Raw genomic sequence first — 14071 nt, 5'->3', positions numbered from 1 at the left:
CACAAGAGAGAAAATACCCCTGACCTCCTATTTATGTACAACCTTCCTGGGGCCCCAGCCCCAGAGAAAAAGGGTGGGAAAGAAGAATGAGCAGAGAATAGAGATTTCCCTTTTATACATATTGCAACAAGTTCTCCATAAAACATTCATCAGAAATAAATTAAAAAGTCCTCTTACCACTGCCTCCAAACATAAAAAGGAGCCTATACCCCGGCCCCAGCCCAGGCCACTGGAGGCCCTGATTGTCCATGGAAGAAAGTTAAGGATTGAGGGGCCCAAAGCCTGAGACAGGAGGACCAGATCCCTCCTCTGAAGTATCCAACAAGAAAGGCGAGGTGACAGCATGGGCCTGGGAAATGGCAGCCAACTCCTTGAGAAATTCAGGGAAAATGACTGCACAGTAGACAGCATTCTTGACTCGCAGAGCCTCACCTTGGCGCTCAGGGGCCCCACCCCGAGGGGGTAGAACCGGAGTTGAAGCCCCAGGGGAGCCCCCACCTAGGCCAAGTCCTGCGCCGTCTCTCCCAGGCTGAAGAACCAACTGTGCCGCCTGCCGGGCCCTGGTTGGACTGTGTGCATGCCGCAGGAGCAACTCCCCCAAGGATGGCCTCCGGCTCTTCACTGGGAATAAATGGGTATCAGGGATCGTGAAGGTGCTGGGGTAAGGCATGCTCTCTCGGTCTGAGAGATGCCCCCCTCCCTGGGTTCACAGTAATCTGGACTAGGACTCTAAAACCAAAATGCTGCCTGCCCAGCATTTTTCCCTCCATCCAGCCTCCCCACCAAGCCAACCATCACCCTTAGTCTTCTCGGTCAGTCAACACAACTGCTTCATTCCCAGCCAAGACCCCTTCTCCATGCCCTCTCACCCTGAGGGACTCTCTAACTGCTCCTCCCTTTCCAATTGCTATTCTACCATCACTAAGCTATATCTCCTCAGTCCATAACACAGGCTTACCTTATGCTCCTGAACTATCTATAACACAGGACCCACAGCCTCTACTCCTTCAACACCTACAGGGTGTATATCCAATCACAGTCCAAGGGCTTTACCACTTCCATCATACTCCACTATCCCTCCAGAATCTGATCTCCTGTGCCATCACTTCGCCAACCACCAGTCTCTCTCCTAGATCCACCAAAGCCCACTCCCACCTCATGTCAGTTTAGGCAACTTCACATGGCCAGACAAACTTCACCTCACTTTAGACTCAAAGGAACCATTTAAAACATTGCTGTCTCTCCTAATTTTCTTCCTAGATTCCTGTCTCTGGATCTTTGTCCCATCTCTAGGGCCTAGACTCTAGGGATCTAGTCTCTAGATCATGTTACAGTTTCCACTCTCTATCTCTAATACTGGCTACAGAGGTACGCTGTACAGGCCAACTAAATACGGCATTCAGAACCCTTCACAACCAGGCTCACATGCTCCCTCCAACCCCTTCTCCAAACTCTTTACACCCACTCCTGCTTTTGTGCCCACACAGATCTGCTCTTCCTGGAACCCTCCAGGCTTCTTTCATGCTTTTGTAGCCTTCTAGGCCTTAATTTTGCTCTCCCCTGTTTTCATCGTCCTTGGCCTAATCTTATTATCCCCACCCCTCTGAAAAACCTCTGATTTGCCCTCCACTGACTTCCCATTTCACTGCCTTTATCATACTGTACTGTAATAACTTGTTTCTAGTTTATATATAGGTCTTCTATCTCATACAGTAATCTGTGAGCTCAAGGGCTTAGACTCTTATTTATTCTACAGTGAACACAATACTAGCACTATGGAAATAAGACATATTCACATGAAGAAATCATGCTAAGGAACTTCAGCTGGGTCCTCACAGCTGAATAATAACCGTTCTGGTACTGTCTTCCCAACCCACATCTCTAATACCTCCATCTCACCCCTGCTCTCTTGCTCTTAGCATATTATTTTGCTTCCTACTTTGATTAGCAAATAAAAGACTTCAATTTCCTGACTTTTCCCTCCACACCTCACAACTCCATGGGTACATATCACTTCCTCCTTTGATCTATCCTCATTTGCCTCAAAAGGAGGAAAAAAAATCTTTTCCTGCCCAAAGTTATTCCTTTCCTGGTGCAACGGATCCCACTATTCCACCACCTTTGGGACCTTGCTTCCCCAGTTATGACATTTCTCTAGTCACTCTCCAGACTGACTGTCAGCTCTTTAAAAGCAGAGGTCTCATCTTATACCTCCCTGAGTAGCCTGTACCAAAGACAATGGCTAGTACATACAGCAAATGCTCAGACACTTGCGGATAGAAGATCTAGATTTAAAACTGCATGGTCACATTTAACTCTTCCTTCCTCCTTGTGCCTCACAACCATTCACCAAATTCTGCCAAGACTTCCTTTTCATTTCCACATTATCAAATTCTTCCTTCCTGTTCCCACTATTCTAATTCAAGCCTTGCAGGTCACAGATGCATTTCAGCAGAAGCCTCCTGACTCTATTTTCTCCTGGCTCCAATTCACTTAGCACATGAACTAATATGCTTATCTCTCCACTCTCATATCTAAGAACCTCCAGTGGGTTCTCACTGACCAAAAGATCACAACTTCTACCCAGTCCAACTCCTAATCTGAGAACCTAATCTGAACTCTGGCCATATCTTTCCAGCCTTATTGCCAACTGTTTCACCACCTTCCAAATCCCCTGTTCCAACAAAATAGTTCGTGTTGTTGCCTGGACAAAAGAAAAAAGCCATCCCACTCCTTTGGCTACCCAAGTCCTATCTATCTCTCAAGAACCATGTCAAATGCCATTCCTGTTCCCAAGCTGTAACAATACCTCAACCTAGAGACTACTCTGTCCCCTTGCCTGTCTTACTACTTCAGCAGTTTTTGCTAGTGCTGCTGATTTGGCTCTTAGAGGACACAACTGTATTTTATCCTGTAACCAGAAGCCACAGGACAAACATCAAGACTCAATTTTCTACAACTCCTCAGTTCATGGCACAAGGTTTCACCCTTAATAAGAGTTCAATTAACCTGGGCTAATTAGCTATCTAGGGAAGGTAGGAAGAGGACTGGAGTGGTGGGGTAGGCCTCACCTAGGGGATCGGAGCGGCGGGGGGTAGGTCCTGCTGCAGGGCCCTCGGCCCAGTCCAACTTGCCACGGGCAATGAGGTACTTCTTGGCTTTGGATAGCAGTGCTGGGAAGTCCTCCTGGGAGGCCGCAAAGCTCTCAATTTTATTCTTCACAGAACCCAGCACCTATGAAGCACAACTTCATGACATTTCTGTGTGGCTCTACACTGATGGTCCTTTCTAATCCCACTGGGCCTGTTCCCAGCCCCCCCAGGGTCACTCCAGCTGCGGGCCTGGCCCACCATGGAGCCTGGACGCACCCATGCATGCATGCATCGCACACCTGCAGCAGGGACTTGACACTGGGCTGGAAGACCATGTTGGTGTTGAGCAGGAAAGAGCGGAGCAGGGGCTGGGGGTGACAGGCCAGCTGGGCCACCAGCCCCGTCAGCAGGAAGTTGACATAGACGGAGTTCTGCAGCATGTTCTCGAGTTTGGCAAAGAGCACAGCCATGAAGGGGCCTGGGGAGGTTGGGCACAAGGATACAAGGCCTGAACACAATGCACATCACACGCATTCCTCCCAAAACCGAGAGACCCCCCGCCACTAGATGAAAATCATTTGTATGTCAGTGTCTGGGTTATATTTAAGTATCCTGTGATCACCTACTCTGGAAGAGATGAAATGGTAGATACCATGTGGACCCAAAAGTCCACATGCCAGCTTTACACTCAGGATGAAGAGCCAGATCATAGGCTCTGGAGTCAGACAGACCTGGTTTCAAATTCCAGCTTTATCCTTTACTAGTTAAGCTGCTGGATGAATCAAAATTCTCTAAGCATAGTGTCCTACTTAACAAAATAAAGTATACCCACCTCACAGGGTTATTAAAAGGATCAAAGAAATATTCCTATAAAGCAGTTAGCCCAAGATGTAGCAAATTATAAGTTTTCAGTAATAACTATACACTATATAATGTCTCTCAGTATTTTAAAAAGTTTCACCCAAGAGACATAACAGAAGAAAGAACAAGCAAGAAAGTGATTAGAACCAAAAGAAGAATCAGGTTACACACAAGACAGAGGATAACACTACACCTGGATCAGAAAGAAAGCAAGAATGAACTGTAACAAAGACAAAGGTGACTACGAAGGCCAACTTAAAAGACAGGGGAGAAATCTCTGGGAACCCCAAAGAAGAAATCAGCTCTGTTCAGGAACTGGGAACCAAGAAGGTAGAAGAGAATTTGTAGAAAAAAGTTTAGTTCAGAGCCAGAGAAAACTGACTCAGAACAGACTCTTTGCTGGGTGAGAGGATAACAGAAGGGATTAGAATGATCTACTGGGAAAACTGGCCTCAACTGAGCCAGATCACCAGCAGGAGGACTCTAGAGCCATCAGTCTGTCTGACCAGTGATCTGTAAGGGAAAGGGATTAAACCTAAGAACTGCACCATGAACTTAGACAGGAGAGCAACGAAGGGAAAGAGGCAATGAATTCCAAAAAAGATCCTAGAACATTCTCCACTCCAAATGCACGTTGACTGGCCTTAGCTCCATACAACTCTAGCTTAACAGGGTCCTAAGACACCCCATAACTCTGTCCTTCTGTTTCTCTCATTTCCTGGGACTTTCTTACATGAGAAAATTCAAAAAGCTCAGAAGAGTTTACAAAGAAGAAAAGGGACACAGCTTCAATTAATGTTTCAAGAATGTGGTAAAACCTGCATACCACCTTCTAATGGTACTGAGCAGGAAGAAGCAAAGCTTAAATAAATGGAAACACATTTTCTGTAGTCTGCAAGACGGAGTTGTCGTGACTCTAGAGCAGAAGCCTTGATGCTATGCAAGCAGGATGGCAGCATATCCCAGGCCCAGTTAGGACATGTACTGCTCAAGGCACAATAACTTGACTACAAACAACCAGAAGATGGGGGTATACCTTGGTCAACTTATATCTGCCTTGCAGCCAAAAGATGACAATCCTTGTAAAAAGCTACCACGTGCTGAGTTCTCCCAAGGTACCAGCATCACAGTAAGTGGTTTACACGCGTCAATGATATGAAGGGACACTAACTCAAGGTGTGTCTAGACACTGCTTCTCAGAGGTGGTGTATTTTGTTTGTTTGTTTTCCCCCTAGAGTGAGGTGGGGAGTAAGGATAAGAACCAGATAAGAGCTGGGATGGTAAAGCTGGATCTCAAATAAAAACAAAGAGGAGTTAGCCCAGTCACTCAGGTCAGGTCTGACTCCAGGGTCTTTAGAAAGACCAAAAGAGCTCAGTTGGGGAGATCAGAGCTACACTTTTGTCATTTGCCCTCAAAGAGGCATTTCACTCTATCTGCTTCAGTCCTTACTACTAATGATGAGTCTGTAAGAAAGTCTTACTGGGTAATTATAGCAACCAACAAGGTACAAGGACAGAAAACAGGAAAAACCTGAAATTGAGTCCTTCTCTAAAGAGATACGAGAAGAAAGGAGGCCAGGGCAGAGTAGGGGGAAGAACGCCAGAAGAGATGATCCTAGGTCACAGAAAAGTTGATAGGAGACCCAACACCCAGACAAATATACAGGTGGGAACAGCATGGAACAGCATGGCTTACAGATGCCTCACATACAGAACACCACATATGTCCTCCATATGTATTGTTCAGATATATTGCTGTGATTTACCAGGAAACACCAAACACATCCTGATCACAATCTCAGGAAATGGCCAGACTGGGGAAGAGGAGGAACATGCACATAGAACATACAAGGCTCAGACATAAATTAATACTCAAACCAGCACAAGCATGGAAGACACATAGACAGACACAGAGACCCAAGTATGACATGTATCTGGAAGGGATCCAAGCAAAATGGATGAGGAGCTAGGCAAGTACATGGAAATGACATGGGCAAGAAGTCTCAGAAATCAGCACAAACATGTTGAATACATGCAAAGAGTACGCAAAGGGGAAGGCCTAGGCTAAGTAGCTTACCAGTGAAGGGCTGGCTTGGCAGCTGGTTGAGCGTCCGCAAAGGGCTGCTGAGGAAGGGGCCGGGGGGCTCAGGGGGACAGGTGAAGCTCTCATAGGCCTCCTCCTCCTCAAGAGGTAGTGGAGGCTCTAGTGGGGGTTCTGAGCCAGCCCCCCCATTGCTCAATGCCACCTCCAGTTCCCGGAGCTCCTGCCCAAAGCCCTCTAGTCCTGCCATGCCCTCGGAGGTGCTCTCTGGCAGTTCCCCAGCCCCCTCCTGAGGCACCCGACGAACCTTCTTGGCCCCCTCAGGCCATGGTCCTGGCAACCCATTGAGCTGGGGAGGGGGCAGGTGGCCAGGGCCCTCCCCTGTACCCCCAGAAAGCCCTCCACTCCCCAGCTCTTCCTCCTCCCCTTCCCCCACATTGTCCCTGTCCTCCTCAGGCAGTAGGCTGCGTTTCTTAGTCCGGGAGCCAACAGGACTAGGCTCAGGAGGGGGCCGCTCGCCATCATAGGGGGCAGACCAGGTACGGCAGGCTCGGACACACCGGTCCACACCACGGCGTGCCTCACGCAGATACTCCAGGTAATTGTCTTCCAGCTCACCAGGCTCCTCCACAGGGCTGGGCCGTCGGCCAGGGCTGGAGGCTGGGGATGCAGCAAGCCCTGGTGAGCGAGGGGCTGGAGCTGGGGATTCCGAGCCACCCAGACTCTGCTGTCGCAGGAAGAGGGCCAGACGAGATGGTGTGGAGGGCCGGGGCACTGTCACCACAGAAGAGGAGTCAACACTCGGGCTTCCAGGGCCTACAGAGGGAAAAAAAAACATAAGAGGAATCAAAGAGACAGAGGGCCAGGAGGAGGAATAAGGCACCTAGGGAGACTAAGAGAGAAGGCAGTGAAACAGCAAAGAAGTGTGACCTATTTAGGCAGCTGATTCTCCACCCTCCAAATTAAGCTTTTCTGTATCCACCACCCCCTCTCACCACCCCCAATACCAAAGAAACAATGGAAAATAGAAACAATACATGACTGGAATGAAGAAGAGGAACAGCTTTGCTCAGAAGCTAAATTTCTTTGGTGGATTTAAGGCATCAACCTCCCCAAAGATGAAAATGCCACTCATGGCCATCTCCCTCCCCGCACCCAAACCCCACCTTCTTGCTAGGCTCCCCAGAACCCAGGCCATACCCGTTGTGTCCTCCCTTCTCCCTGCCTCTCTGCTAGGCCCACCTCGTGCCCATGAGGCATGCTCTGGACGGGGTGGGCTAGGGGCACGATGCCGACAACAGCGTGGGATAAGGGAGAGAAACTTGTCTGCAGCTCGTCCATATAGGTCCACATCACGTACAGCTGGCTTCTGGCTCAGCATCACATGGTTACACGGGACAAGATACCTGGGAAAGCAGAAAAAGGAGCACAGGATAGATCAGGAAGGAAGGACAGGGCTTGGGAGAACATCAGGCCAATGGAACTACATGGCCAAGACAGGCTCCAAGAACATCAGGCCAATAGAAACACATGGCTAAGCCAGGCCAATGGAACTACATGGCTAAGCCATGCTCCACATGAGCAACCCCAATACAACCCATCGCCCCAGCAATGCACAAGGCCTTGAGAGTTCAGGATCAGCCATCCCTCAGCCCTGCCCCCACAGGTACCTGAGAACCAGCTGCAGCAGGACATCCTCACAGCTGAGGTTCAGTAGGGTCCTGAAGAGACTCAGAGAGACCATGCAGAGCTGGGGGGGTGGGGGAGGAGGGAGGGAGTCACCATAAGAGCTCTCTACCCACCAAGGTGTTTACCAAATGGGAACCCCCCAACCCCAGGCCCAACCAACCACTCCTAGAGTAGCATGTGCATAGGGCCTGGCACATAATGATCATTTGCGTATTAAATAAATGATCACATGATCTTTGTAGGCAAGACCTCACTATTCACAGATAGGAATGAACCATGTGTCACGTTCTGTATTTCTACAGACCATACACATGTCAGCAGACTCTCTGGTTACATACCCCTGTCAGCAGAGATTCCAGTAGTACTTAATGGAATGAATACCCATGAAGAAAGACCTTAGGAAATACTGGGACTGAGTGAATGACTAACAGGAGACAACAACAATATGATAACTAAGTGAATGCCTGTCAGCAGAGACTGCGGCTGCACAGTAACTAAATGCCTACCAACAAGAAACCAGAGGGAACCTGGAAGAATCCCAGCTGGGAAGTGGGCGGGGCTGTGAACATGGAGTCTGAGTCACCTCTCCAACACTGATGTATCTCTAAGAAGGTAGAAGAAAGAAAAGCTCAAGCACAGCTGACAGGAAAAGGAAAAAATAGGTGGGTCCAGAATAGAGGAAACCATTTGTTTTAGAAAATAAGAAGGGTGGTTCTTCTCTGGCTAGGCGAAGAGAGTGGAAGACAACAGACACAAGTAAGCTCTCCCTTACTCCTTTGAATCCCCACAGCACTTTCTCTCTACTTCCCTTATGGCAGGTATACCTAGAGCTCCCTGAAGATGACTATTGGGTCTTAGGCCAGGGCACACTGCACAGTCTAGATGCTCATCATTTACTAAATAAATGTGGGAAGATTAAAAGCCAACTGCAGCGGGAAAGAGATTAGATATCAGTTCACATATTTGGATATTTGCAAGGATGTTCAGATTTACCCTAAATAACCATTTTAACAATGAAAATATTCACACTCACTGAAAGGTTGTGAGATAGGTAGAAAAATGGTCCCCCAAAGATGTCCAGGTCCTAATCTCCATAACCTGTAAGTATTTTACCCTACATGACAAAAGGTACTTTGCAGATATGATTATGGTTATGAAATTTGAGGTGGGGAGAGTAGCATGGATTATCCAGGAAGGCACAATCAAATCAGTTGAGTCCTTAAAAGCACAGGACCTTTTCCAGCTGGGTCAAAAAGATATCTGAAGCTTGAGAGGGACTTGATCCACCATTGATGGCTTTGAGGATGAAAGAAGGGGGCTACAAACCAAGGAATTTGGTTGGCCTCTAGAATCTGGGAATGGTCCTCAGCTGACAGCCAGCAAGAAAATGGGAATCTCAGTCCTAGAACTGCAATGAAATAAATTCTACCAGCAACCCTACTGAGCAAGGAAACAGATCCACTCCTAGAGACTCCAGAAAGGAACACAGCCCTGAAAACATTTTGATTTTAGCCTAGTGAGATCTGTGTCAGACGTATGACCTACAGAACTGTAAGATAATAAATTTGTGTGTTTTAAGACACTATGTTTGTGGTGATTTGTTATGACAGCAATGGGAAACTAAAACAGGCACAGAGACTGACTAGCCAGCATGATTCACTTGAAGCCACAAAAGACAAGCTTAAAGAAGTTCAAAGTCAGGGCAGCAGAATCAAGACTAAAAAAGGCCAAACAGTAGAAAGGAAAGCCCCGGCAACCTGAAATCAGAAACAATCTTGTCCTCCAAGAAGCAGGAAACAAGAAGAAATACCCCAAAAACATGAAGGCTCCTGAGACGAGAGGACCAAATGCAAGACTAATAAAATCAAATGCTGAAGACTAAAGACAATGAGAGAGAGTCAAAGAAGTGAGGATAAGATTAAGACAAAAGGAACATGGAGATAGCCCAACATAGGAAAAAAAAAAAAAAATCAACTCAAGAAGGAAATTAACTGTCTCAAAACACGAAGAGGACATTCCATCAGGCTGAATAGATAAAAGACCATGGTCTAACTTTAGCATAATGCGAAATTGGTATCTTTGTAAAATTAAAGCTTTGACATCTATTTGCTATTGATTTTAGACAATAATTCCTAATTAACCCAGGCACGTATCATAAGTACTTTTTGGAATACTGTAAAAATACACATGCCCTGTATATTATAATCCAAGAAATCTAAGGCAGGGACCTTAGAAACTGCTGTAGCTGTTGCCATTTTCAAATTCTAAAGTGTGCACCTGGTTCAGAAACACTGGTCTAATCAAAGTCAGTGTAGAATACTTCATCCATACCCTTAGTATTCAAAAACCTCACCTACACAAAACAGCTATCCCAAAACCTCACCTACCAAGAGGCCTACTACCAGGTATCTCAATGTATCTGAATGATTTTCAACAGTTTTCCAGAACCTTTAGTAATCTGAGAACTTCTATTTTAAATACAAGGACCTAGGGAACCTCAATTTGTTATAAGAAGGAAACAAAAAAATGGTTCCAGAGCTAAATAAATGGCATAAAGTTCATGACTAAATGAATGCTTTATTCCCCTAGAAAGACTCTGGGTCTTTATTATTGGAAACTACTTACTCCTCTTTCATACATATTTCTACTGATTAAAATCCAAACTGCTTACCATGGTCTACAAGGCCATGCATGACTGAATCTTACCTACCTCTCTACTTCCACCTCATTCCCTTCTCCCCCTTGCTCACTACACCTCCAGTCTTACTGGTCTTTTATTTCCTCAAATACACTCGCTCATCCCCATCTCATGTACTGTGCATGCTGCACCCTCTGCTCAGACTCTTCTTCCACTTGTTATTCAATAGGTGAACTCCCTCATGACCTTTAGGTCTTAGCTCAATGTCACCTCCTCAGAAAGGTTTCTGACCACCCTATTATTTTCTAAATAGCTGTTTGGTTTTTTCATAACAGTGACCACAACTTGCAATTATTTTATTAATGGGTTTGTATAAAGGAAGGAAGCTCCATGATACCAGCAACTATGCCTACCTTGTTTACCACTTATCCTTAGTAGGAGAAAACAGTAAGTAAAACATTCAGTAAAAATGTTCAGGAGGAAGGAATGTTTAAGTAGGTAGGTGGGGAGATGGGTGCCCCAAGTTACAGCACTTCAAATGTGGCAAATCCAAAGGGGAAAAAAGCTAAGCATACCAGTAGCAGCTGGATCACCTATCAAAGCAAACACAAAACCTGGGGAAGTGATCTCAGTCACCCACAGCAGGCCACAGTACAATACACAGCTGAAGAGAACCCCAGGCCAATGCTACATCGCAAGTACAGCACAATGGCAAAACCCCTAGTCATGATGAGGAGCCAGTTATCCAGAAAAAGTAATGTGTTCTAGATTCATATATTACAAAAGCAAGGGAGCTACTCCCAAAGTGGTCAAAAGTTTAATACTGGAAAGTAAATGCCACCTAACTTTGAAGTGACTGCTGGAGACAAAGGCCAAAGAAGGGCAGGCACACCCTCCCAGAACAAAGTTCAGAGAGAGAAGAAGGCTCACCCAGGTAAGCCAGGACAGAGGTAGGGGCCATACCCGGGAGTTGCTGCCAATACGGGCAACGAGGGTGTCAAGGATGGTGTGGGTGTCATGCCGGTGTAACAGCAGGAATCGCAGGAAGGTACGGAGCAAAGCAGGCTCTGAGATACTCCGTAGGAAAAGCTCCAGATAGGCGGTACTGGCGATCATCTCCTCCACAGAGGTCTGGACGAAGGGGAGGGAAAGTTTGGAAATTTAGGGCTTCCCTGAACATGTACTAAGTTATTTTCCCCGAGCTCTAAGTAGGAACCAGGAGAAGATAGGGAAAAGGGGAAGAGTACCCAGCCCACTGCTTCCCACATTGGTCCTGGCATTGGGGTCACCACCCCTCAGCCTTGCCACCCATAACTCTCACCTTATGCAGGGCAGGGCCCATGACAGGCACCAAGAACCCATTATGGATATAATCAACTAGCTGCTTCTGCACCAAAGGGTGAGCCACCTGTAGGGGTACAACAGAGAAGGAGGAAGAATGTGAGGTGGCCACTGTCTGGAAGGGAATAGAATGGTACAAGCAGGCACCCCACCCCCAAGATGGCAGAACAGCAGAACTCCAGGGAATGTGCCCCCTTCCCACCCCATTTGCCCAGAATGACCAAGAACCAGTCCTCCTGGGAAGATGCAATCCCACCTGAATGACTGCATTGCAGAATTCTAGGGAACTCATGAAGAGCGCAAGGGCTGGCACTCCCAGCCAATCCTCCCGTCGCAGGCAGTGCCAATCATCCCCTGGAACCTCAATCTTGCGGGGCAGTGAGGAGTACAGAGCACTCAGCCCTGTGGCCAGCACCTGGGGGCCATCCCCAAGGACAGGTTACCAAAAGCTCAGACAATACATAAAAGGGAACCAGGGGAGCTATTAACCCAGAGTTTTGATGGGACAAGGGGAAAGAACTATTCCTCAAGCAGATATTTAGTTATCCAATGTGCCAGGACATCACCTGGGAACACTGGTCCATGAAGAGTCTTAGTATCTATGCTGTCCACCTAAGCCCATGTTTCATCCCCACCCCAACTCCAGGCACTGTTTTCAAACCCAGGGGGCTACCACCTAAAGGAAAAGTACCCAGTACATAGCCCCTCCACATCTTCTGGATAGCAAGGTGCTGTCTAGTGTCTATACACCATACCCTACCCCCCATCCCAGGAGGTGCTGACCGGGCAGAAGTAAGAGTGATCTGCAATGTAGCGGCCCACAGTGGGACTCCCGGCCGACAGAGCCATGAGCAGGAGTAGGGCATCACGGGCCTGCTGGCCCAGTGTGCCCTCCCGATGGACGAAGGGAACAAGGCGAGAAAAGAGGAGAAGGCGGGGGGCAGCTCCAGGCTCAGGAGGTGGCTGCAGGAAGAACTCGAGCAATGAAGGTTCCCGGGCCAGACACACACACAGCTGGCTGAGAAGTAGCACCAGGCCTTCATCCAGTGCTGGGCTACTGGGCACAGGACGGCCACAGGCATCCAGCAAGGTCAGCAGAGCCTCACGAACTGGACCATGTCGCAACAGTGGCTGGCGAGCTTCACTCACTAGCATCTCAAACAGCTTCAGTTGCTCAGCCCGCCGTTCCTCAACCCCATCCCCAAGCTCATCCCATTGAAGCTGCCAAACCAACACACGGGTTAGCAGGTCCTCACGCAAAGCGAACTCCAGCAAGGGCCCAGGGGTCGTGGGGGCTGAGGGGACCACACGATCTTCTACCAGCAGTGTCAACATCTGGTAAGTGTGGTTGCGCACAGCACTGAGATCATCTGCACCCCCAGGAGCTGCCCGAGGGCCTTGCCGCTCCAGGATTCGCACTACCTGGAGAAACAGAAGATAGAAGGAATCTAAGATGATATGATGACTAAATGGGATGGTGAGAGTGAACAGAAGGTTAGGAGAACTCAGGGAGCCAGTGGATTAGGCCATTTGGTATAGAATCTCCTACCTGGGACCAGTGATTCTTGAAGACCATGAGGCAGGTCTCAGGGTCAGCCATGACAGGGGCCTGCAGACTGGACCCCTGAGGTACACGGTGCCCAGGGCCCCGGGAGGCCAATCTGCTCAACCAGTTCATCCTCTCCATGAGGCAGGCTGGGCAGGGCCAGTAGCCAGAGGGCCACACTCTGAGAATTTGCCAGCTGGCAGCTTTCTCCACTTGTGTCTCTAGTCTGCTTCATCCGGTCTGCAGGGGCCAGTAGCTGGCCATGGATCCAGAAGATACACCAGGCTGGAATAGCGAGCCCAGAGGTCACGGCCGAGTCCAGACCTACAAATCTAATTCAAAGAGAGAGAGAAAGGAAGAAATCAACAGAGGAGTTTGCCTCTCTCCTCTCCCCAACAGGAAGAACTCAGAGCCACCAATCCACTGAAAATTCCACGCACATATGCAAACACACAGTACCTTAAATATAACGTGTTTAAAACAGAACTCATTCCTACCACCAAACCTATCACTCCTCCAGCTTTCTCCATCTCAAGAACTGATACCAATATTCACCTACATGCTCAGGCCAAAAACTTGAACATCATCCTTATTTCTCCTTTTCCTTAATTCCAATGTCCAGTTTATCAGCAAACCCTATCACCTATACCCTCAAAGCATGTCTTACTATGCAATAGCTTCCAATCTGGTGTCCATGCTTCCAGTCTTGTTTCTCCCTCCCCTGACAGTCTATTCTACACAAAGTAACCAGAGTGATATTTTTAAAACCTAACTTATGTTACATCTCTCCTCTCTTGAATACCCTCCAATGATTTCCCATCACACTAGTAATAATCCAAGTCCCTTACCTTGGCCTCTGGGTA

The 14071-nt window shown here is 47.8% G+C and overlaps 1 protein-coding gene across 7 annotated transcripts in view; it reads right to left on the bottom strand.

The window, feature by feature from the left end:
• Window positions 1-14071, bottom strand: part of FHIP1B (FHF complex subunit HOOK interacting protein 1B) — a 33833-nt gene that overhangs the window by 9989 nt on the left and 9773 nt on the right. For 3 of the 7 annotated variants that reach the window (XR_009602190.3, XR_009602189.3, XM_060605835.3), the window contains exons 2-12: window positions 13212-13540; window positions 12446-13084; window positions 11919-12077; window positions 11643-11729; window positions 11285-11452; window positions 7665-7744; window positions 7195-7400; window positions 6031-6810; window positions 3392-3570; window positions 3072-3234; window positions 433-621 (exon numbers count right to left, since the gene is read on the bottom strand). Coding sequence is in view for 5 of the 7 variants with exons in the window: in XM_060605835.3 (XP_060461818.1) it covers window positions 433-621; window positions 3072-3234; window positions 3392-3570; window positions 6031-6810; window positions 7195-7400; window positions 7665-7744; window positions 11285-11452; window positions 11643-11729; window positions 11919-12077; window positions 12446-13084; window positions 13212-13349 (2788 nt within the window). In the remaining 2 variants the exon portion in view is untranslated. Of the gene's footprint in view, window positions 1-98; window positions 622-3071; window positions 3235-3368; window positions 3571-6030; window positions 6811-7194; window positions 7401-7664; window positions 7745-11284; window positions 11453-11642; window positions 11730-11918; window positions 12078-12445; window positions 13085-13211; window positions 13541-14071 lie in introns of those variants that run through there. The other 4 variants (XM_060605833.3, XM_060605837.3, XM_060605834.3 and 1 more) reach the window with 4 other exon arrangements.

The sequence above is a fragment of the Panthera onca genome, chromosome D1 (assembly GCF_046562875.1).
Source record: "Panthera onca isolate mPanOnc1 chromosome D1, mPanOnc1 haplotype 2, whole genome shotgun sequence".
Taxonomy (NCBI): domain Eukaryota; kingdom Metazoa; phylum Chordata; class Mammalia; order Carnivora; family Felidae; genus Panthera; species Panthera onca.
Note: the sequence above shows the minus strand (reverse complement) of the source record. Positions and strands in the feature narration are given on the sequence as shown.